This window comes from Trachemys scripta, chromosome 7, assembly GCF_013100865.1.
Source record: "Trachemys scripta elegans isolate TJP31775 chromosome 7, CAS_Tse_1.0, whole genome shotgun sequence".
Lineage (NCBI taxonomy): Eukaryota > Metazoa > Chordata > Testudines > Emydidae > Trachemys > Trachemys scripta.
In genome coordinates, this window is record NC_048304.1 from 118,623,258 (window position 1) to 118,648,375 (window position 25,118).

Sequence of the window (25,118 nt, forward strand, 5' to 3'; positions counted from 1 at the left end):
TTACAGACAAGTAAAACAATCCTGGCTCTCAGGTGGGTACAGTCTGAGTACACCGACCAGTGCAAGGGGTGACCCATGAACAAAGGGGTGAGGAGGGGCTAAGGACAGCGAGAGATCGTGAGAGATGTTTATTGCTAGGTGTACATGTGGAGCCCCTTTCCTTTACTATACATGGAAAAACCCATTCATCTGATGTTTGGCCACTAGATGTTGCTCTATTAAATCTGAAAGGGCATCTGGGAGGAGGGTTGAAGAGGAGGCCAGCACCATTCCACAGCATGGAGACCCTAATCTTGCTCAGCTGGCAGATTTCTACAGCCCCTTCCTGGAAGCCCCGTATGGGTCTTTGTAACTTGGGAGAAGCAGGGTCTTTCCCAGGAAGCATGCACATACCCCACAAGTGTCCTACCTGATGTTGCATGGCCCAGTGGACCCAGCCCCAGACTCTTCCACCTCCGCCGGCTGGCTCGCCGCGTCACCGGGAGCCGCTCTTTCACGCGAACGTTTCCAGGAGTGAGTCCCTGGGTTTCGGAGGGCTCAGCTTGACTCCTGAAACCCGGCGCTCAGAGAGGCCGAGCGCCCGCCGTGCCGCTTGGCATCCCCCTGAGTCGTGAGGGACCTGCGCGTTTGACAAGCAAGGCCGAGCCGTCCGCAGCCGAGCAGCCGCAATCAAAGGCCGTTTTGTAATGTTTTGGCCTTAACTTCTCTGTGCCTCCCTTCCCCTGTGGGTCCCATGGCTGACAGGGCTCTGTGGGAGCAAAGTACTAAAACTTGAGCACTCTCTGGAGAGCGAGGGGTGATCTGCGGTCATGGCAGAGACCGGGAAAATCACTTCCTTGCCATTGTGGTATCTCCACTGTAGTCTAGCTACTGAACCAGAGCCTGAAGAGATTTTTCTGGCATCATTTAGTACTCACAGTTTTGGTGCCATCTAGTGGAGAAAGCAAATTACTGCCAGTAAAGCTCTGGGGAATTGCAACAGCTGGACTCTGGCTTAAAGCCCTTGTGTGAACCTGCTTTCGAGCCAGCTGACTTTGGTTTTGTTTTTCTTCTCTAATATTGTTGAATTTAAATGATGAAACAAGACTGTGATTCTGGGCTCTCTTTTCTTTCCTAGGGCTGTTTAACCTCCGAGGCTCAGACGTTGAATACAATCCAGTATTTTTTGCTTACGCTGTCATAGGAACCGACACAATCAGGTCTTTACCTCGCCCCTTCTTTATCGTTACCAAGTGTTGCACTGACGTTCCAGGCGTGTTTCCTCCGAGAGACTGGCTGGCTCTCGCGTTGTGTGTGTCCTTTTAAACTCGGCCATATTAATGTCCCTTCCTAGCATTTTTATATTCCATGATAATCCATTTATCTCCCCCTGCTCCCCTCTCATCATTGTGGTGGCGGAGTCAAGAGCTTTTGCTTCTGTTCCCAGGTCTGCTACTGTGTGACCTTGGGCAAGTCCTTTCACCTTCTCTGTGCTTCAATTTGCCCCTCTGTAAAATTGGGATCATGTAAAATGCTTTGAGATCTTTGTACCAAAGGTGATATAAGGAGTTGCTGATGACTTGGCATCAGCAGTGGGGCAGGTGCTGGAGAACATTATCCATTGTGGGGTTTTCGAGGGGTTAACTTAGCTGAAGATTCCCTCTGAAACCACAAGTAACGGTTACTGCTGCGCTCTGGGATTTTGGGGCTTTGCGTGCCAAAGATCCTTCTCTTTTTGTTTGGTGCAACAAGCTTCGGTAGGACACAAGAATCGAGGCACACAAAGGTACTAGCAAAACGTGTGAGCTAGTGGGTGGAACACAGATCTGGGGGTTCTATTCTCAGCTGTGTAATGACTAAGGCTAAGATTTTGTCATGGATATTTTTAGTAAAGGTCACGGGCAATAAAGACAAATTCACGGAAGCCATGACCTGTCCCTGACTTTTACTAAAAATATCTATGACAAAATGGGGATCTGCAGGTCCCCTCCCCACCTGCAGTGGGGCAGCTGTGCAGTGGCTAGGAGTTCCGGAGGCCCCAGTACGGGTTGGGTGTTGGAGCTCCAGGGTCCCCTGCCAACCATGGCTGGGAGCTGCGGGGCCCCTGCCGCCTGCAGCAGCTGGTGGGTTGTAGGGTACCCCTGCCGCTTGCAGCTCTGGGGTTCCCCTGCCACCTGCGGGGGATGGAAGCTGCGGGGTACCCCCATTGCTTACGGTGACTTGGAGCTCCGGGGGCCGCCAGAGGCGGCAGGGGACCCCACAGCTCCCGAGCGCTGCCGGCTGGAGTCAGAGGTCGCTGGAAGTCACAGATTCCATGACTTCTGCGACCTCCATGGCTAAATTGTAGCCTTAGTGATGACATGCCCCCTCTGTATAACTGAGGATAACTACCTCCCAGGGTGATTGTGAGACTGGATTTCAATGCAGGGTGCAAAGTGCGTGGAGATCCGTGGATAAAATGGTCTGGATCAGTGCACAGTATTATTCTTAATAATCGCCTCTCTCTGTGAAATGTGATTAGAACAGTGTGATTTCCACCCCCTCCCACTTCCATCAGGCTGAAGCACAAGTCACACCCACGTGCTCTCTGCTGATACATTTCTGCAGGCTGTTTATCAGTGGGGACCGCATGGCAGACCCGTCCACGAGGGAACATCTGCTGCTTGATTCCGCCCTGGAGGCTGAGTTTAAAATCCAGGTGGTGCCATATGAATCTGTCCTGACGGAGCTGCAGGCCATCTGTGTGGGTCTCTCCCCCAAGGAGAAAGTGTGGCTCAGCGACAAAGCCAGCTATGCCCTGACCGAGGCCATCCCCAAGGTTGGTGTGTCCTGGCAGGGAAAAGGACTCCTCCTTCAAACCCAGTCCTGTGATGAGTGTTTTTAATTAGGGCACCTGCTCTCAGCTTCCCAGCAGTGCTGGGTGCTGCAGGTCTCCTTCTCTGCTGGAGGGTGGCTTTGAAGAGAATGCCAGACTATCAGAGGGTTGTTTAATGCGGGGGTAGCTGTCCCCAGGGAAAGCATTCCAGCTTGGTAAGCCGATTTACCCACAGAATTCTCAGATTCAGGGTAAGACAAGAACAGGGGAGGCAGAGGGTTGGGGAGATCTGGATAAACTAGGGTCATTGCGCATGGATCTTGCGAATGTCCCGTGCATGGCATAGATTAAATACACTCAACTGTTCAGGTGTAGCTAGAACCCAGGGGGTGGGGAGGGTTGTGCTTGGTGGGAGGATTAAAAGTTCAGCTGGACCTTAGCTGAAGAGCTTGTCACAGGTGTCATAACCAACCAGTACAAAGAGTGGGTGTAAAAAGCTCGGGAGAACACAAGAATCAGGGATAGAATGGGACGTGTAAAGCTCTTTTATAGATTTACCCAGTTGGATTAATTACAGTAAGGGACCTTCAGGGCCTAAACTACTGGGTGAAGATTTAAAGAAGAGTAATTTTCATGATGGTGCCAGATACCAATATAGGACATCTAGGACCAGGATCTTCAGAGAGGCTGAGCACCTACATATCCATAGAGCTAGGGCAGCTTCCTCCACTCAACCTTTGGAGGTGCTTTAAACCTGTCAGAGGGTACTTCAGTCCTCTACAGGCCCACAAATTCCTTGGTCCCCTTTCCTGAGTCTGCAAACAAAGGTGCCAATGGGGAGGGCGATTTGCCAGGTAGGCTCTTGCCCATCAGTATGAGAAGACACCCTCAGCTCATGCACGTAGGCCACCAAACAGCCACTGATGGCAACAGTGAGGAGCCATTATGGATTTGTGCTAGTGACCAAGAATGGAAAAATCTCCATTGCCACCCCATCCCAGCCTTTGCGTTCCTTTAAAACGACTGTGCTCATGCTCTCCCTTATTAAGGCTGTCACTTGGACAGGCTATGGCCCTGTCCCCGTCAGATTAAGAGGCATTGGAATAATCGGCTGGGTGAAAGGGTCCCTCGTGGAGGGCCTGGGTGAAACCTTGGGTGGGATTTTCAGAAGTGCTCAGTGCTGGCCTCTCTCCGCTCCTGTTGAAATCAGTCGTTTCCCCAGCACTTCAGAACAGGTTTGGGACATAGCAGCCGGGGGTCAGGGAAGCTGTCACTGTTGTGTGGTTAGAGAGATGCTCAGAATCACTGAGGTGGGCATCGTTCACCAACATAATCACTTGATTTTAAAAAAGAATTGCGTAGACGTCTAGGTCCCAGCCATCCCCTTCCTGTAACTAATCCCACGGGATAATCTACAAGGCAGCTCTACATTGACCACTGTGTCGCTGAGCCGTTGTGCTCAACAACCACCACTCTGGGTGGGTGTCATTTTTAATTCTTGTCCTGCAGCCACTCTCTGCTGTTCCCAGTGACTCTAAAGGGACTACACAGTATAGTGAGCATTTTCAGGGTAGGGCTTAAAGTTGCAGTTTGGCTGAGACACCAGGGTTGAGGGCCCTTTTCCTGCAAAAAGTGCCATGGGATTTTTAAGAACAGCCTAGGTTTTATGTCTTCTGAAAGAAACCTCTCCAGCTGCAAAGGCTGTTTATATATCCGTCTGTTGTCTATTTAGTTATATAGACAAGCTAATATCTGCCCTGTTCAACATGCCAGTTCCCGCGGCCAAGAGAACAGGTATTGTGTATTATTGTTTCTCTAACAATGACATTTGATTATGTATGTTGGCTGCATCTCTGCTCTTTGTGCGTTAGTACAGATGGGGAGATTGTAAAGCTTTATCATTTACACAGCAACAAATCTCTTCGATATATGATGGAGCTCTTTGTATCTTTCTGCCAACTCTTAAGAAACATGTGTGCTTTGCCTGATACAAAAACAAATCATCGGGATGTAGAACATGTGTAATCCAGATAAATCTCTCTGCCTCTTTCCTTCGTCAAACCTGGCCTCCCGACAGCGTCAGATACATTGCTCTGTGCCTATTGCTGCCGCCCTGAAAAACTGCTGCAAAGTACTAAAACTCACTCCAACACCTCGTCTTAGAATAATTGGGTTTATTCATTTTGGGCATTAGAAGCAAGGGGTCAGCTCTTCATCTGGTGCAAACCAGTGTAGCTCTGTTGTCTTCAGTGAAAATATCTTCTGCCAAACAGCGGAGCAGAACCTCAGCTTGGATCAGTTGAAATAGCCCAGTTGAAGTCTGTAGCGGGGTGCCATCCCAGAGCACCTCCCCATGGCCTGGCCTGGCCCTGCAGGCAACTTGCCTTCAGTTTCCCCCTTTAGTTCTTTGCAATGATTGAGACTCAAGCCAGAGTACGCAGGCCTTTTTGTGGGGCCTTCATTCGGTCTCTTCCAAATACAGAGACTTTAACCCTTTTAGTCCCATCCCTCTTCTCCTTTGATCAGGAGTCTCACAGCCCTTCTTCTGGGGTCTGGCTGATTGTTCAGGCAGGCTTCTCCTCCTGGGCTGAGGAGTCCCGCAGCGTCCCTTCTCAAGGCTGTGCTCATTTCAGTCAGCTGCAGCCTTAAACCAGCAGGCCCTGTTTCCTCGCTAGGCTGGGAGCAGTCAGTAGGCAGCACTCATTCCCCTGCCGGGGTCTCCCCTATTATCAGAGAGGAGGCAGCATATATATGCTGCCCTCCTTCCCAGGGCTTGTCCTGGTTGGCTGGGAGAGAGGGGATCCTTGCCCCACCTTGCACTAAAAGGGTCCTGATCCCTTAAAGAAACAGTACCCTGGGTTTCCCCCAAGCATTAGCTGTTCCCCTAGGTCAAACCACCTCTCTCCCAGTACCTGCCTCTGCCCTTCCATAGGACTTGGTCCACTCCAAAATCCCAGAACCTTAAAGGGACATGCCTTGGAACAGGGGTTGGTTGAACCCTAATTTGTACTATACTTAAAGGGGACAGCCCCCCTGTTGCAAAGGCAGTGCAGTTATGGTAGTTTATACAGCTGAGGATCTGGCCCGTAATAAATAATTTAGGATGATGATTATTGATTATTAACTTACGTTATCTTAGTGCCTAGAGGCCTCAGCTGAGATCAGGGCCCCGTTGTGGGAGGCGCCGTGCAAACGTATAGCGAGAGACAGCCCCTGCCCTGAAGAGCGTACGGACAAGACAGGCAAAGGGTGGGAAGGGGAAAAAGAGTTAAGTGACTTGCTCAAGGTCAGTCTTCAGGTGCCTGGCATAGAAACTGAGTCCTGAGTCCCAGTCCTGTGCGACTCATATCAGCTGAACGTCCAAGCCAGGGTACTGTAAAGCGTACTGACGCACGGTGTAGATTTACCCTGCTCCTCTATCAAAGCTACATATTGCTGGCGTAGGCAGGAGTCCAACATCGTATATAACCCAGACCTTGCAAACCCCGTATAGATTTGCTTGCAAAGGTGCATAAATATACTTTTATTGGAAGATAAATAGACCCCGACGACATATCTAAAAATGTCAACCGATGTACTGCATAGATTGGAGATTATCTGACTGATGAATGTAATGTCATAGGAGCATTCGGCACTTTATTTCCTCAGACTGTAGCAGTCGGTCTCCTGCTCCTGTAAAGTGTTTGGAACTGGTAAAGCATCTAGTGGTCAGAGCAGAGGACTTGGAGTCAGGACACCTGGGTTTTATTCTTAGCTCTGCCACTGACTTGCTGGGAGACTTCAGCCAGTCACTTCTGACAGAATTTTTTAAAGGCTCCATTAGTCCTGGGTGCCCAGCTAGACTCTGATTTTGTACCATGTCCAAGCATAGATCAGATGCAGTGGAGACTGGCAGTGGGAGGGAACTGGTTGTGGATCCCTGATTCAGAGCCATCCGGCCCTGGCACAAGTGAGATCCGCAGAGGGGCAGTCTTTACTTGGCATCGGTGTAAAGTCCCTTGGGGACGTTGTGCCAGTGGAGGATTGATGAAAATAGAGCTCTCCTCTGTCACACCTTCTCTGGGGTTGCCAACCCTCCAGGATTGTTCTAGTGTCTGCAGGAATCAGTGGGGCGGGATAGCTCAGTGGTTTGAGCATTGGCCTGCTAAACCCAGGGTTGTGAGTTCAATCCTTGAGGGGGCCACTTAGGGATCTGGGGCAAAATCGGTACTTGGTCCTGCTAGTGAAGGCAGGGGGCTGGACTCAATGACCTTTTGGGGTCCCTTCCAGTTCTATGAGATAGGTATATCTCCATATATTATATTACTATTTTAATCAAAGATTAATCTTCAATTAAAAATGATGTCATGTGATGAAACCTCCAGGAATACGCCCAACCAAAATGGCAACCCTTACCCTCTCCGTCTTCTAGTCTCCCTCAACATGCCTCTCCCCTTCTCTGAGGATGGGTGGCAGTTGGGCTAGGAGGTGATGGAGCCATCTCCATCAGTTTTATGCCAGCGGAAAGTTCTGCCCAAGGGGGGATTCTCCACTGGCCACCTCTGTCTGCTTTAAGGCCACTTTATGGCACAAGACCGGAGAGTCGAACTGTTAGGGCCTGATTTTTAGGAATGCAACTCACCATAGATTTCAGTTAGAGCAGCGAGTGCTCAGCCCTCTGAAAATCAGGTCCTATGTGTCTCAACTGGCGCACCCAAGATTATAGGTGATCGTTGAAAATTTGGGCTTAAGCCTCTTTGTGCTTTAGTTTTCCCACGTGGAGCTCAAAGCTAATGGTTCTGACGTACTGCATGTGGCTGTCATCGCTCTTCGTTCTTTCTCTGAGTTATAATGAAGGTGGTAAACTCCTCAGAACAGGGACCCGCCCTCTGCCGTGTTCTGGCCAGCGCTTAGCAAACCAGCAGCCATCGGCACAGAACAAGACCGTTTGCTGAAGGCTATTGTAGAAGTACAAACTGCGGTGATGCTAAAGTCCAAGATATTCAACATGCAAGATCGTGCAGTTTGAATAATCAGGATGTAATCCCTGCCTTTGTGCTCTAGGCTCACCGCTACCTCACCCCGTATACCCCCATATGCATCGCGAAAGCCGTGAAGAACACAGCCGAAACAGAAGGCATGAGAAGAGCACATGTAAGTGAAGCACCGAGTGCATTTCAGATCATCTCCCAGAGCCGGGGATTATGTTTCCCTTTCAGGGTTGGGGGAGTGTTTCAATTGGACTCACGTCTGGGATTAAGAAGCAAATAGTACTTTGGATGTTTTCTTTCCTAACCTTCTGCCACACTCCCGCTGCTATTAACTTGGTCTTCTGCCTATTTGGTGCTCTCTTTAAAGCTTTCTGAATCTGAATCCTTGTGCTCTCAGGGACACAAACAAGGCTCTGCCATCCCTTTCTATCTTGCTCTTTGCTGCAATGGCTGCCTTGGTGCATTTCTATCCCCTAACTTTTTACAAGGATCGGGCGCTGGCTGATCGCCCCAGCCCAGCAGAGCAGTGCACTGCTTTTTGTCTGGTCCCTTCCCTTTGTCCTGGGGGACCCTACCGGGTGTTGAAATCCCCACTGGCAGAGCTCTCAGGATCATTGGAACACACAAGCCTTCCCACCACGTTTAAAGCCCCAGTGAAGGCTTTAAAGCTATGAACAACATGTATAGCAGTGCTAGTCACCATACATGTTTTCAGTGGGAACTATACAGCGTTCCAGACCCATATTTAGCAGGTGAGTCCTGCAAAGCATGGATTGTCCCTTTGCTATGTCTATACAATGCCCAGTGCAATGAGGCTCTGATCTGTACTGGGGTCTTAAGGCATTACTGCTGTACAACCATGAACTACTAATATTGTGGGGTAGAAATAAGGAACCAAAAGTATACTCTCTAAACCTAGTACTGAATACTCTGGCCCAGACCATTACAAGGGGCTAATCATTTTGGATGTCTCCATTTTTGGGTGGCCAAGTTGACGCACCTGAAACGGGGCTGATTGTCCGAAAGTGCCGAGTTCCCCGCCTTCGAAAAAAACTAGGCCCCCTTTAAGGTGTCTCATGCTGGGCTCTTAAAATCACTGGAGCTGCTTTGGAAAATCATGGGCTCTTGTTTCTCCAGTTCGCCTTCTCATCTATAACCGTCAGGCATCGGGCATCAATCTACTTTATTTTGTGCCACTTTGGGCTCCGGGACCCCCAAGCTGTAATGCCATCCAGGATGGACTTGGAGCATCCATGCCAGTTTTATTATTCTTATTTCCAGCAGTGTCCACAATGTGCTAGGCATTCTCCAGACATAGCTATGCTTGCTGTACTCACTGCCAGGCAGTCCCATGGCCTTCTTGTCTAGTTCACATTTGCAAACAGGATATAGTATTCCAATGAAACTCTTCATGGGTTCGGTCTGTCACGGTGCCAATATCTTCCTGAGAGGCGTGGAACCCTCATCTCCCAGCTCAGAAGGGGTGCTCAACCCCTGACAGGAGCAGGCCATGTAAGCAGGTGGAACCTGCTAACCAGAGTGGCTCTCGATCCCCCTCAAGTGGCTAATCCATCTATTTATGACTCTGCTACTGCATTTGAGCTACAGCACGTGACTCCTTTTGCTCAGGCAACAGAGGACCATTTTAGGTCCAGAGGTCCTCTGTTAAATCCTTGCTACTGATAACCCATCCAGGGTGGTTGCAAAGGTACTTGAAATGCAGTCATTTGAATGGGAAGAGCAGGAGTGGGGTGACATATACCTAGGGTGACCAGATAGCAACTGTGAAAAAACAAGACGGGGGTGGGGAGTAGAAAATATGTTTTATTGCAATAGACTCAAGATGCTCTGTCTGCTTAGCTTACCAACAACATAATGGCTCTTCAGTCGGACAGAGAAAGGGCTTTAAAATTCAGACAGGCAATAAGGTGGATATTTTTACCAGTGAGAGTAATTAACCATTGGAACAATTTACCAAGGATCATGGTGGATTCTCCATTGCTGACAATATTCAATCAAGATTGGATGGTTTTCTAAAAGATCTGCTCTAGGAATTATTTTGGGGGAAGTTTTATGGCCTGTGTTATACAGGAGGTCAGACTAGATGATCACAGTGGTCTCTTCTGGACTTGGACTCTATGTATGAATTTCTGCTGCTTGCATTAATCAGAGAAGTTAGAGGCTAGACGGACTGCTTAGAGATCACTTACCTCATCTCCCTGTCAGTGTACCCTGTGTTAATATCTAATTGTCTTTGCATAAAAAAGACTGTTTCCATTGCATTTATAAATCGTACGTGCACTCAATTACTTTTTCTTTTTTACCCATTTTAATATAGATTAAAGATGCTGTCGCTCTGTGTGAGCTCTTTAATTGGCTAGAGAAAGAGGTATAGTATTGATTTCTCATGTTTTAATGTAGGGATTTTACTACATAACATTTTGCATTAGCATAAGCTTTTCAATGCTATGAATATTCTTTTGAGTAGTTCTGCTAGGAGAGGAAGAAAAAGCGCCTGTTTTTCTCTGATTTTCAGGCTGTGGATTTGATTCCGGTTTCCTTCAAAGGTGGAATGAGCTTTTTGAATCATCCTCACATTTATTAAATGCGATCAAAAGGCAGATTAGGCAAACTCGCCTAAGTGGGTGAGGAAGGATCTGTCCAGGTCTAATATCGGAGATACTGTCTGCCTGCTGACTTAGTATAGTAGATCGTAGAATAGTGTCGCATGTTACAGTGCGGTGTTACAGGGACATTCTCAAGATAATCTGTATTGCCCAGTGGCTAGGGCAGGTTAGGGGTCTAAGTCCCACTGACTTAATCTGTTTGGGTGCTTTTGTGAATCCCACTAGGTGTCTCTCTGCATCTGTAGATGCCTAAGGACCTTTGTAAACCTGGCCCTAGGTCATGTGACTGGTCTGCTCTGCCATTTGCCCACTGTGTGACCTTTGGCAAATCACTGCATCTGTGTCTCCATTTGCCCCTCACTAAAATGGTTAAAATAAAAGTGACCATATATTTTGTGCAGTGCTTTGAGATCTGTGGCTAAAGGCACTAGCTGAGCATGGCTAGCTTTTATATATAAGTATTGTATGTTTTAATAATATTTCCATAAGTGTAGTATTAGTATCTTAGATGCAAATAAGTATTAGTGCTAAAAAAATACAGATTCTGGAAAGAACTGGTTAAATCTAGTTTGATTTTCACCATTATTTGTTCTGAATTTGTACATTTCAGCGTAGTGTCCAATCCCAGAAACAGCTGCTGCCATGTGTGACATTATTCCTACCCATAGTCTCATTGAAGTCAAGACATGCTGTAGTAGCTGTTTGCAAACTGGGGCCTAAAATTCTCTGATTCTGCACTGGTCAGTTTCAATTCCTGGCTCTGGCACTCTTAGCACAATGCTGCTGAGTTTGGGTTTCTATCACTGCAGGGGGACAGTGAAATAAAACACCAAACTGTGAATGTCCCTGTAAGGTTAGGTTGTGTAAAGGCTAAAGATGGAGCCTCTTTCATAGTTTACTGGTTTCCTTTGCTAATTGGCTTCTGAGGCGCCGACTTCCCCAGTACCTGGGAGGTGCTTGATCCCCGCTCTGCCCCTTCCCCCAAGACCCCCCCCCCCCCCCGCCCCTTCCTGCCCCTGCTTCTCCCCTTCCTGCCCCCCGTGCCTCCTGCATGCCACTGAACAGCTGATCGTGGCAGGAGGGAAGCGCTGGGAGGGATGGAGATGAGTTGATTGGCGTGACTGCTGGCAAGCAGGAGGAGCTGATCTGCGGGGCTTCAATGGGTGCTGAGCACCCACTGTTTTTTTTCTGTGGGTGCTCCAGCCCCAGAACACCCACAGAGTCGAGGCCTATGGTTGGCCCGATAACTTAGCCAAGATCTCGTCCATTAGGTTCCAAAGGGATCTGTTACTGAAATATCAGCTGCGGACAAAGCAGAGGAGTTTCGCAGGTAAAAAAACAAAACTGAAACCTCAATCCGGACGTTTTCTGGGTGGCTTTTTGATTCTTATTCTGTGCTAATTTACCCTTTCCCTGATGCATGTTATCTGAGGACAAGTCGCTTTCCTAGGGTTTTATTTGGGCACTAGAAAAAGAGGGTTTGTGTCTGCTGGGTTAGCATCTCTTGGGAGGATCCCATTCGCCACCTTTCCCTGCCTTCCTCTGCTGCTGGTTACAGGCTTCTCCCTTAGGCGGGCTGGGTCATGAGATTTGCACAGGGAGGCAGGAGGCTCTTGTGAACTTGCAAGATGGAGATGATAATACTTCCCCAATTCACAGGGGAGTCGTGAAGGGAAATTCATTAGGGCTGGATTCTCCAGACTCCTGAGGCCAAGGTGTGCCTCGTAAGCAACATGCACATAGTGGAGAATCGGGGCCATTAATGTCTGCCAGGTGCTTGGATACTGCAGGGATGGTGCTATAAAAATAAATAATAAGTAAGAACCAGGCGTGGCGTCTGAAGGCCGAGATTTGGAGCTGGGGAGGATGTTGGCTCCCTAGGAGGTGCGGAGGCCAGGCGATTTGGTAGAAGGCAGGACTCCAGCTAGATGGGCGGCTAGGGGCTGAACTTACTTGACTCCTGTCTCACAGAAGAGCCACCTCTAAGCTTGTCCTGATGGCTGCGGGACTGACCTGATCTTTTTATGGAGGGGAAGGGTTTGGGGTGAGGTGAAATGGAGTGGGGGAGGAGGTTGGCTGGCTAGCTAGAGACTGTTTTATTATCTGAGCTGTGCTGGGGACACCCACCTGCTCTGGTGCATGTCTCTCACTCACATGTGCGTGTTCACGGTGTTTCCTTTCAGCCAACAGAACGGTTTTGTCGACTTGAGCTTTGCTACGATTTCGAGCACGGGTCCGAACGGCGCCATCATTCACTACAAGTAAGAGAAGCGCAGCCCCTATGCTCTTCAGCAAACACACTTCCAATAGCCTGCATTGCTTCTCCACGGAGCTACAGCCGAGGACAGAAGAGTGAGATTATTTGGTTCAGACAAGAAAAATATATCCCCGTCGCTCACCTTTTTTGCTTTATATTGGCCCAGCTTCCTTCCCCAGGAGATACGGATCCCAGCGCACCACTTGGGATGCTGGCGCTTTGATGCCAATGTTGTACCAAGACTTCATGGCCAGCAGAGGACCATCCCAGGTGGTGGCTGGCTCAGCCTATCCAGCTGGCTCCACTCCAGTGTTTGAGTTGGAATTGGAGGTGAAGGCAATAGATAATTTAACCATGGAATGGATCAGTCATCATGGCTGTGCTGGGGCAATGAAGAGGTCCTCTGCTTCCCCCATAGCATCTGCCAAACCTTGGTCTGCAGAGTTTTTTCTGAGGGGAGGGCAGGTTGGCCAATTCTGGCTGCCTCCTCCTGGTGGATGATTTGGATTCCTTGTGTTGTGAGGAAATTGCTAATTATTTTGCAGAGCGGGATGGCTCCTGACGACAGACAGGGAAGAAGGTGTGTGTGTGTGTGTGTGTGTGTGTGGGAGTCATTCTGACTGCTCAGGAGTGTGGGGAGATGAGTTACCTGCAGTGTCTAGGAACTTGCTCCTTCTGAAGAGGGGAAGGAGTGGGGGAGGCAGGGGAACTGTGCTGAAATGGGGTCGGGGGCGCATGTTGAAGAATGGGCAGAGAGGATCATGTGCCGTTCACTCGGCACATCCCACAGCTCAGGCTCTGTGCAAATTCCAGCATTCAGAGAAGAAGTTGGAGCCGACCGACATTGAACTTGCACCTGACATTGTCGCTCAACAGCCGCCTTGGGCTGGAAATGTTGAAATTACAGAACAAACAATTTTTCATTTAATTCAATAGGCCGGTTCCCGAGACCAACAGGGCTTTGTCTGGGAATGAGATCTACCTCCTGGATTCTGGCGCTCAGTACAAGTAAGTGGTGCAGGGTCGCTGTAACTCTTCTTTCAGTTAGAATCAAGAAACGTTTAGTGCGTAATCTGCAGGGCGGGAATCTCCATTGCTTTGGTGACGGCTGCAAAGGGCTAGATTTGGTGCTGACTAAACAACTTGACGAGCTGTTATTTTTAAAGAACACTTGTAATGCAGGTCTTGTTTCTGTGTCCTGAGTGTAGCAGTTGGTGGGAAATTGCACCATAATGTTTAAAAAGAAAATAGTTTCTAGGCCACCACTGTGAGTCTAGCTGGGGTCACTGGGCGGTGAAAGGAACAGGTGGCCTTGCTGGCATTCGTAAAGGGGCAAAGGATTCAGTGGGCTATTATCGTTATTAGGGCTCGCTGGTATGATGTTTACAGAACTGTCATCAGGTCGCCGCCCCCTGGGCACCGCCTCACGGCAGGGCGCGGTGCTGCTGTCGCTTTGCCTCCGTGTCCCTGATGCTCTGGTGGCTTACGGCTCGGCCCTCTGGCTGGGTCACTGTGAAAGTTCAACCCTCCTCCCCCTTCCTGGATAGCATGGTCTAAAGTCACCTTCCCCAAAGGCATTAGACTCCCAGCTGTCCCACTCCGTTATTGGCTTCAGCTAGATTCCTCTCCCCAGGTGGGAGTGGCTGGTCTGCCCTCTTTCCTAGCCAGCAGCAACCAAGCGAACTCTCCTCTTTCCAGCCCTTTCCTGCAGTCCAGGTTGGGCCGATTGTGCTTGCCACAGCTCGTTAGCCCGCCACAGCCCATGTGGGATTTATGTACCCCATCACAAGAATGGACAAAGAGGGATTCCCTGCCCAGAAGATGCCAGTATTGTCTGGCTGTACCAGCTCAGGAGCAGACCAGGGAGGGAGCTGTGACTCATAGTTACAATTGATCTTTGATTCCCCCGTAGGCCCAGCGAGGATGTCATCTGCTAATGCTCTTGGCCAGCAGCAGTTTACTTCACCCTCCAAGCTGTCCCAGCTCTGCTAGCTGGTGCCCTGGGGGCAGAATCAAATCCCTGTCCATTCCCCACTCACATGCCTGGGAGGGCGGAGGTACAGCCCCGCCCACCTGCCCCTACACTTCAACTAGTGATGCCGGCATCCTGTGCAGCAAAGTAAGGGCATGTTGGGCAAGTAACCATGCTGCTCACTGTTAAGATGATGCCAACAGAGGGCCGTGTCCGGGACAAGGGCAGTACTATTGTGCATTCACTCTGAAACCTAATGGTTGCCTCTTGATGCCCCGTGGAGTCATGGAGACTGAATTCCTGTCTGATCCCTAGAGGTAGCTCAGGTCCGAGCCATACTGCTGGGGAAGGTGAGCGCGTGCTGTACTTGTTTGATAGATCAAATTGGTGGACTACGACTCTGCGGCTGTTCCACCGGGACCTTTCACAAGCACTAACTCGATAGATTAAAGACGTTTTGTTCAGCAAGGGAGCGGGGCGGACCTGATCTCTCCTTTGAGAGGAATTGTCTCTTTGGCGCTTTGGCTATTGTTCCAGTCATTTATAAAGGGCTTTGAAAAGGAAGCGCTTGAACATACTTTGATATGATTTTTACGGGTTCTTTTCCCCCTGCGGCGGACTAATTAACCATTCCTTTAGTGTCACAGTGAAAAGCAGCCCCTTGAATAAAATATGAGTTAGACATTGATGGTATTTAGCACAGTACTGGGGCAGAGATGCTGAGTTTGCCGCTGCTGAGAAGTTAAATCCTGAATGCTTTAGGAGTACGACCTGTGTGGGCCAGGATCAAATGTATGCTCAGGGATTGACATTTCAGAAATAACTAGTGATTTGGGGTTGAATGCCAAACTTGAGATACCTTATGGGGGTCTCATTTTCAGAGAGCACGACTTCAGCCCTTTCTGAAAGATCAGGGTCGTTTGAGGGTCTCAAACTGAGAAGTGAGTAATGATCGGGACTGCCAAGTATTTATCCCGTGGTCAAAGGGGATTTACGTGTCTTTTTGCAGCCATTAGCTATCATGTTTGCATCTGTTTTTCTTAAAGAATGCAGTTGTGGATTTAGTCTGCTTCAAAACCACCCTTGATACAAATGACGTGTAATGGTCCCTTCTCTGCACTATAGAGCAGAATGCTGTGCATGAGTTGTCCACTCTAGAATTAGTTGCATTTGCGTGGCACTCCAGATGTATAATTTGCGAAATGCTCTGGGAGGAAAGATGACATTTGAATGTCAGTCAATACTGTTCCATACGGGGCATCAGTGTGTTCGGGGACTCCTAGATAAGGACCACTCTGATCCTCTAGTGTGACCTCCTGCATAAATCGGGGTGTTGAACGCTTTGATTCAGTTACTGGAAGTGACAAGCGTTACAGCTTTATTATTGGGGTAAGATGTACTCTCTCCATTTGAGCTTGCGTTCTGTGACTTCATTTGCTCTTGTTTCGAAGGGATGGCACGACGGATGTGACTCGGACAATGCATTTCGGCACCCCATCGGCTTACGAAAAGGTAATTGGACATCTTGTGTTTGGAGAGCAGGCTCACGGCATTAGAGATATTTAAATGATTGTTACTTTTTAAGGAAAAAAAAGGTAAAAATGATATGAAAGGAGTAACCGTGGCTCATTTTGTACTATCCATTTCCTAATAAAATCGATGAGGATTCTTAGATTCCAAGGCCAGAAAGGACCATTGTGATCATCTCGTCTGACCTCCTGTATAGGCCATAGGACTCCCCGGAAACAATTCCTGGTTAAAAAGGAAGCTGCCAGGATTCAGAGTGCCAAAATTTAACCTAAGAAAATAAAATATAAAGAATAGCACCTTCCCCATCTCAGAATCCACACTCCCCATCTGGAAAACGATCTGGCTTCCCCCAGAAAAGTTCAGTGGCAATGTGCCGAAAGCTCAAACCACCTTGCTGGGTAACTGACCCTACAAAAACAAAGCTCCAATGGTGAGGTGTGGCATCAAGGGCTTGTCTAACAAAGGAGTCGCACTGGTTTCACTGAAATCAGTTTAAAAATCAGCTCTCTGTGTGCACGCTGTTCTAGCACATCCTCAGCAGAGCACCCCCTTTCAGCATTGTGCGGCACACTATCCACGCAGCCTCAGGTTCCCATTCCCAGCTGGTCTTCCCCTGCTCCGCCCAGCCTCCAATGCCTTTTGGGGGGCAGAGATTTAGGCCTGGTCTGCACTAGAAAATTAGGTCAATTTAACGACGTCGCTCAGAGGTGTGAAAAATCCATGCCCCTGAGCGGTGTCAGTAAGCCGACCCAAGTCCCCTTGGAGACAGCTCTAGGTACAAGTCCCTGGCCTTAGCCAGCCTTCTGTCCACATCTGCTCTCTCTGCCTGTTCCTTCCCCAGCTGAGCCTGGCTCTAAACCCGTCCCTGGAAGCCTGACTCCTGCCCCAGATGTCTCCATTTGGCTGACTACGTTTTCTGGAACCCATTAACCCCTTCCTGCCATCCATGGAGGCTTGGGTCCCCCATTGCAGAGGCTCTTATATTGGTTTAAAACTGGCGTACGCTGTTATAAGCCAGTTTTAAACCAATATCAGAGAATTCACGCTGGGATTTTAGCGATGCCATTAAATCTGTTTAAAATCCCATCGTTAGTTAAAATGAATGCAACGTTGCATTTATACCAGGCCTGTCTGTCTGGGTACTTACAGTAGAGCTCCTGTTTTACAAACTATTCAGGCGGTCATATCATCAAAAAGTTCATAAAATAGAACATCTTAAAATTACAGTGGGTACGGTGCATAAATTGCCATATGGGTGCAATGCATCACTTCTTGTCTTTCAAGCCACTGGAAAGCTATTTCCAACACGCTGAAGGCATAGAACTGTTAGGGGATGTCGACTTGTTCTTTGACATCATTTTCTGTTATGAGATTTTTTTTTTTTTGTCTGCTGTTGGGAATAATGGTTTGTATAACTGGTGGTTCGTAAGACTAGTGTCCACCTGGCACTCTGTTTGGAAGGCTTCAGTCCAGTCATTATTAGGGCCCTACCAAATTCACGGTCGTGAAAAATGCGTCTCGGACTGTGAAATCTGATTTATCCCGTGAAATATGGTCTTTTGCATAGGGTAAAAGTATACAAAAGTACACGGTGTTTCTGAAACTGGGGGTCTTGACCCAAAAGGGGGTCACAAGGCTATTGTGGTGGTGGGGGGTCAGAGTATTACCATCCGTACTTCTGTGCTGCTGCTGGTGGTGGCGCTGTCTTCAGAGCTGGGCACCGATCCAGCCGCCATGGTTCTCCAGCCGCCCAGCTCTGAAGGCAGCGCAGAAGTAAGGTCGGCAATACTGTGACCCCACCACAATAGTCTTGCGACCCTCTTTTGTGCTGGGACCCTCAGTTTGAGAAACGCTGAGTCTTAAGGGCTTTACATGTTTATATTTTGTTTTGTTACAACACCATGAAATTTAAGATTTAAATATCTGAAACCGTGAAATGCAAGATTTTTAAAATGCGACGTCAGTGCAACTTACCAAAACGGACCATGAATTTGGTAGGGCCCTAGTCATTATTGATTCTCTCAGTCTGTATCTTTGTTCTCATGCTGTGCTATAGCATCACCTACTTGATGGGTTTTGCTGAGCCCCTGTAATGCTCTGCTGACCTAGAACGTGCAATCGTGTTTTCAAAGCAAAGAGGGAGTTGGTTTTTATCTTCACGTTACTCAGCGGGGGCTTTTTGTTGGCAGGAATGCTTCACCTACGTCCTGAAGGGTCATATAGCTGTGAGTGCAGCCGTCTTCCCTAACGGAACCAAAGGTTGGTCGCTTGCTTTGTCTCACTTCGTTCTGCAGCTGCAGATGGTTCTGAGCAGATAGGAGCCCAGACGACTGATGTGTTTGGAGAATCATGTGACCATTTACAAGAATATTATGCCTGACAGATACAAATGAAGTCGGCAGACATAGAAGTTTTGTCTTTAGTTGTGTCTCCTTGTATAACCTTTACATTGCATCATATTTATTGATCTAGCTCTTTTAACACCGTTTGGCAATGAAACTCTTGGATTGGAGTGAAGGGAATTTGTATCTCTCTCTAGTTCCACGGGTGTAATATTTTTATTGCTGAGTTGCATAGCAACAAATCACTGGCCACCTAGAACTTTACAGTTGTCTGGATGCTGTCATTGGGAAGTCAAACCCCAGGGTTTGTATGTACCAGGCATGTGTGTACCAGGGTGAGGGAAGGCCATTTTGCCCTCTTAATCCCATCCCCAATTCTTCTGCCTCCAGTGTACCTGGAGTGACCACCTTTGAGGATGAGCATTCTGCAGAGGCATTCAGCCTCTGGATACTCTATTGAGAGAGCTGGGGGCTGCTGCGGGTTGTTTTTATGTGACAGACGCTGTTCTGAAAGGCCAGGGGATGTCGACCCTGGAATTCTGTAGTTGGGAAGAGACTTGGCTTGCTACCCTTGATGGTGTGGGTGGTGGTCTCACTGCCCTGAGACACTCTCTCCTAGTTCACAATAAGCCCTTTATATTTACCTGGTCCAGCTCCCCCTAGGTTGGCCGCAAAGATCTTTCACAATGAAATTACCTCAAATGCAAAAAACCTTGATTGCAAAAGTCCTTCCTCCCAGTACTCTTCTGGGGGCAAGGAGGTGGTTTCTAGCTATCTTCCTCAGCCTGGGAAGGGCACTCTGGGTCACCCCTTTTCCTCCCAATATTGAAGGTCTACTGGCAGACACGCCCTTTGTATTGTCACCTCCGCATAATGAGAACAGGGAGCATTTTGTCCCCCTCTCCCAGGGTTTTTGTCTTGATTGATTGGGTGACAGATTGACTGGGAGAGAGAGGAGCCTTACCCTACCCCGCCAGTAAAAGCTCACCTCGGGCTCTTAAATAAATAGTCATCTCTTCTCTCCAAGACTCAGTCTTCCTCCAGGAGCATTTCTTCTCTCCTCACATTGGCCTTTGCTGTCCCACAGGGTCTTTGTTTGGTTGAGACTACTGTATTTGGAACAGAATAGCCTGGACCCCATCCCCCATTCCTCTGTTCCTTAAAAAGCCACTATACCCCATTACAGGCCTGTTTTATAAGCCGGTGACTTGGTTCTCTCTTTCATGTATGCTCCGGTGTCCTGTGGTAAGATCTGCAGGTGCGATCGTCAAAGACTGACTGTGCGCAGCTGGTTGGGGCCCTCTCTAAATGTCTCTCTCTTTCACCGGTTTGCAGGTCACCTTCTGGATTCTTTTGCCCGCTCTGCATTGTGGGACTGTGGTTTGGATTATCTGCATGGCACAGGACACGGAGTTGGGTGTTTCCTTAATGTGCACGAGGGTCCATGTGGTATCAGCTACAAAACCTTTGCAGATGAACCCCTGGAAGCTGGCATGATCGTTTCTGATGGTATTTAGTGTCCTTGACTATATTCTGTAGTCAGATGAGGACCGCTGTGTTAACAAGCTGCTTAGGGAACAAATCTGAAAAGCAATGGGGGTGGAGGGATGTTTCTTGCCTTTCCAGTTGCCAGGTAATTCCTTGTTTAAGATATCTAGAGAGAGACCACATCTAGTTATGCCTGGGATCAGGTGTCTTAAGACCCCGTCTTTCTATTGTGATACTACAGGCCTGATTCTGCTCTCACTTCCTCCTGGTACATCAGTATAACTGCTAAAGTCAATGGAGCTGTTGCTGGCAAACCAGAGCCTTAGACATATTTTCCCATTCTTCAGGGGAAGGATGGTCTTATGGCGACCACATAGGAATGGACAGCAGGACTTGTAGGACCTAATCCACTGACTGTCTATGTGACCTTGGGCAGTTGTTTAACCTTTCTATGCCTCAGTTTCCCCAGTGGTAAAATATGAGGATAATAATACTTAGCTACCCTGCCCGCGGGGATGAGAGGGTTTGTGAGACTAAATTCATTCAAGTTTGTTAAGTTGAGATCCTTACATGGAGGGCACTGTGTACAATGGGCACCCCTTAAAGCAGAGTGGGATGTTTTGGCCCGTGGTAACTGGATTAGTAGTGTTTGCAGAATTCCAGTGATTCAAACAGATGTGACCCACACTTTGTATTCTTCTCTTGACATTGGAAGGTGACTCCCTAAACTGGGGCAGTCTGTCTCTCTAAGAGAACTCAGCCTGTCACCTTGCTCGGGCTGTGCATGCAGATTAGACGGAATGGGAAATTTGTCCCCCTCAGTGGGTGCCAGATGTCCAGACTATTTAGCTATGAACTAAAGCCCCAGGAGGAAATTCACCTGTTGTGATAAGTGGCTGTGCTACACGGCAGGGATTGGCTGATTGTTGTCTGTCTCTGCAGAGCCTGGGTATTATGAAGATGAGTCTTTTGGGATCCGCATAGAAAATGTGGTACTCGTGATCCCTGCCAAAACCAAGGTGAGTGACTTCTGAGCATGCTCAAGAAGCACCTTATCACTTGGTGGTTGTAAAAACACAAACATCTCATGGATTTTGAATGAAAAGCCTGGAACTGGGAGCAGGTCAATATTGCAGGTAGTTGTACCCACAGGTCGAGTTTTCCCACGGGGCTGGGTTACTGCACTTGCAAGTGTTTCACTCAGGGAAAACGTATGAGGACTTTTCTCTGTAACGAAGACTGAGTCCTGGTCTCTTCCTGTAAACAGATAGAATGAGGACAATGCTGGTGCTGCTGTGATCTGCACCGCTCACTAGAAAAGGTCAGGCGAGGTTAAAATCTGCACAGCACTCCTCCTAAATGTCCTCTCTCTGCTCCGGAGATCCGGGGCTAGAGTCTCTGCATTCCAGCCTCTCTGTGTCACTGGGGGGTTGTAAAGCTAATGGGTCCCCCCCCACCCCACCGCTGGAGATTCCTAGGCATGGCAGAGTCTCCACGTGGGGTAGAGCTCTGCTTCAACACCAAAACCTGCCTGGTTGGGGGGATTATGCTTTCATTAAACGCAGGTGATTTCAAAAAAGGGACATTTAATTGTCCGGCTAAATTTCTTTGGGTGAAATGTCACTAGAAATGCCAAAATGAGCAATTCCAGGTAGCTGCCCCCCTACAAGACGATCTCAGTTTTGGGCTTGAGGGGTCTGATCTGAAGCCCGAATGGAGACTTCCATTGACTTCAGTGGGCTTTACGTCCGGCCTTGCCACGTTTGGAACCCCAGCGAAATGTTTTCCCTTCTGAACCATGCGTAAGCCACGCCAAGCACCGGGGTTGTACAGAACACTCCTACGCAGCTGGAGCAGTTTCCAATGACTCAGGATGTCTTTCCTCGTTCCTCCGCAGTACAACTTCAGTAACAGAGGGAGCCTGACTTTCGAGCCACTAACCCTGGTTCCGATCCAGACTAAAATGATCAGTATCCCTTTACTGACACAGAAAGAGGTAAGGGAAGTAGTAGATGGAGGGGAGCAGACTCATTGTAAAGGACCAAAGGATTCTAGTCTCGTAGCGTTACCTTCCTTCTGATGGTGATGTGACTTTGGCAGCTCACCTAAACTAATCTCTGCTTGACTCTCCTCTTACTCCCTACGCTACCTGCAGCCCTATCATGTTGCTACCCCCACTTTGTTTCCTTTGCTTCAGCCCTTCTGTCATATTGCCCCCCACACCTAGAATAGCCCCCCCATCTCTTTTCCAGTACATGCCCTCTCCATTCTTCCTTCCTACCTTCTCCTGACCAATAGCCCCACCTACATTCCCTTTTCTGCATGTGTGTCCCGTGCAGTATCTTCATTGGCCTTCGGGCCCAGAATGGTAGCCCCTACCTAGGTGTATAGTCCCATTCAAGGCAGTGTATGTAATGACCGCAGGGCTCTCAGGCCCAAGTATTAAAAAGTGGCCACTGACTTTGTTGGAGACACTCATTTTTAGAGATGCTAAAGTAGCCCCGGATCCAACTGAAGGCAAAGGGAGGACCCTCAGCACCTCTGAAAATCAGGTCCTAGGTGCCTCAGTTTTGACACCCACAATTACAAGCCATTCCTGAATATATGGGCCTGGCCCTTTTGCCTTCTGCTGTAATGACCCGGTCAGTTCCCCACTGAGAGCTGACGATGTTGCCCATGCAAAGTGCAGGATGAACAGATCAACCTCCGCTCCCCCGCATCTTGATTTGCATTAAACGTTGCTCCTGTCCCTTTCTCTAGTGCGACTGGGTGAACGATTACCACCGGAAATGCAGGGAGGTGATCGGGGCAGAACTGAAGAGCCAAGGACGACATGAGGCTCTCCAGTGGCTCATCAGGGAGACGGAGCCCATCACCAAAATGCATTAAGACCAACTTAAAAAAAAAAAAAAAAACTTTTTACATGGTGACAGTTAGAATCATTCAACCTTAAAATCCTCTAATCCCCTCGCCCCACATTTTGAAAAATGAACGTGGATTGAGGAAGAGCCTTTGATAACCATTTGGAAATAGTGAAGGGAAGGGGGCTTTTTGTTTAGCTTTTGTTTTCCTATGTGGGGGGACAGGAGCATTCCATCTGTGAACAATTTTTCTGATAATGAGCAAATCTCAAAAGTGACGTCTTTTGCTTTTGCAGTCCGGGCCTTGCTGAAACAATCATTCGAGGAGACAATAACTGGAGTGTTTTATACATTTTGGTTTATCACTGTGAAAACCCAGTGGTTTTAATTCTGGGGTTCCAGTTGCCAATACACTGCTGACGTTAACTGTTATGCCGATGAGCCTATGTTTCTGATCAGCTAATAAAAGCTTGAGAGCCCTTATTTGCTCTGTTGCCTTCAGTCTGTCTGGTCTCTGTCAGTGGTGTAACTGATTTAATTGGCCTTTAAACTCAGAGCCAAGCCCAGTCCTCACCCACCATGGGCACACCTGAAATACATAGACATGCCTTTCCCTGTACTCGGAGTTGGAGAGGTGTTAAGAAACATCATAGGAGTATTCTACTTTGTGGCAGATCTCTGCACAGCATTGCAGACAAAACCCTATGGAGGTGTGTGCATGCAAAAGGCCATGGCTGAACCGCCTGCCCGTAGGCGATAGTATTGGTCTGTCTACTTATATGGCACCGATCAATGCAGTATATGAGAGGACAGTGTCATGGAATCATAGCCCTTCCTGTGGTCGGTGTTTAAAGCAAACAGTTAAGGTGAACACAAACCAAACAGGCTTTCACAACATGTTGTGTTCATAGCTCAAGCCAGCTCAGTCTGCCTTTGTTTACCAGGGACTTACTCTGTCTGGATTTCAGTACAACACACAGAGACATCTAGTGGCTAAACAATAGACTGCAAATAAACATAATTATGCACAAGTGACCTGCACCCTGCCTCCATGATGGAGAAAAAAATTCCATCCTCCACAACCCACTTGTAGATCCCCCATGTAAAATCCCGGTGCTCAGCGTTTTTTGAAATGAAATCAGAGTTAGGCCCATAATGTGTAATGATATTGTGACAGAGTATTCACTAAAGCACTTGAAGTAACAGTTCAGCCTCTTGATGGAAACAAAAATTCTGAAACCTCCCTTAGAAACTGCAGGAAAACCAAGAGTTTTTCCAGCCAGGCAGTATGTCTGATGCTGACGAGATCCTGCCACGCCCTCGTAGCTCAAATGTATTTCTGTAATGTTTTTGAAGGTGAAAACAGTAATTAAGCCACATTAAATGGCATAAAGCTTGTTTAAATATTCCTCAGCCGTGCTGGAAACCCAAATGTGGTACAGGTGCCTGAGAACCTGCAAGTGAAACTGACTAGAAATAGGCAATGAAACCAACCAGTCTCATCATTACACAATCCAAGTTGAGGAAAAAAACAAAAGTGAAAAACAAACATTGAAAAAGCCGGCCACTCAGATTTTTAAATTCACTTTATCCAAGGCTTAAAAACTCAGAAAAAACCACTCATCTAAGTATTTCTTTTATCTTGATTGTGTCCCTGTAAGGTTGTGATAATATTTCAGTGCAAATCAGTGTTATTTTTTCCTTGTGTGCACAGTTTTAGTGCAGTTATAATCCTGGGTGAGAAATGTCTTGCTTCCCTTTACTGGGTGCGTCTTTGCCAAATACCTGACATGTGATAGGACATGCTCAATGTTCGTACAAGTGCTTTCTCAACAAATCATCACATGGAGATGAATCTGTGTTAATTGCCATCCAAATTAACTTGTGGACAGCTGGGAATGAATGATCAGAGAGGGACCAGTTCCATGCCTGCAGCCTCAGGTTGTGATCTTGTCAGATCCCAGAAACTAAGCAGGGTCAATAGTTGGATGAGACACTTTTAGGGAAATCCCAGCGGTAGAAAGCAATGACCTTGATAGCTGAATTAGGTATCATGCACTGAGCCAGTATGGAGACAGGCTGCTGCTGAAGGACTAAAGACTGAGATGTAAAATGAAGATCCTAAGCACTTGTAATTGCTAAACCTCCCAAAAATAAGGCTTTTCAAGGCCTTGGAGTCCTGCTCAGATTCCAATCTACATTAGCTACTTCCTGCCAATCCTTGGCTTCAGTTGATCACAGTCTTCTTTACTTTGTCTCTTCTGCTCCATGAGTAGA

The 25,118-nt window shown here is 48.0% G+C and overlaps 1 protein-coding gene across 5 annotated transcripts in view; it reads left to right on the plus strand.

Moving 5' to 3' along the window:
* Nucleotides 1-23,347, plus strand: part of XPNPEP1 (X-prolyl aminopeptidase 1) — a 40,634-nt gene extending 17,287 nt beyond the window's left edge. For all 5 annotated transcript variants that reach the window (XM_034776144.1, XM_034776147.1, XM_034776146.1 and 2 more), the window contains 13 exons: nucleotides 1,118-1,199; nucleotides 2,587-2,797; nucleotides 7,838-7,927; nucleotides 10,103-10,153; nucleotides 11,663-11,721; nucleotides 12,575-12,652; nucleotides 13,585-13,656; nucleotides 16,072-16,132; nucleotides 18,340-18,409; nucleotides 19,828-20,001; nucleotides 20,923-20,999; nucleotides 21,878-21,976; nucleotides 22,741-23,347. In XM_034776144.1, coding sequence (XP_034632035.1) covers nucleotides 1,118-1,199; nucleotides 2,587-2,797; nucleotides 7,838-7,927; nucleotides 10,103-10,153; nucleotides 11,663-11,721; nucleotides 12,575-12,652; nucleotides 13,585-13,656; nucleotides 16,072-16,132; nucleotides 18,340-18,409; nucleotides 19,828-20,001; nucleotides 20,923-20,999; nucleotides 21,878-21,976; nucleotides 22,741-22,869 — 1,253 coding nt within the window. In that variant the 3' untranslated portion in view covers nucleotides 22,870-23,347. The remainder of the gene's footprint in view (nucleotides 1-1,117; nucleotides 1,200-2,586; nucleotides 2,798-7,837; nucleotides 7,928-10,102; nucleotides 10,154-11,662; nucleotides 11,722-12,574; nucleotides 12,653-13,584; nucleotides 13,657-16,071; nucleotides 16,133-18,339; nucleotides 18,410-19,827; nucleotides 20,002-20,922; nucleotides 21,000-21,877; nucleotides 21,977-22,740) is intronic.
* Nucleotides 23,348-25,118: the final 1,771 nt, after the last annotated feature.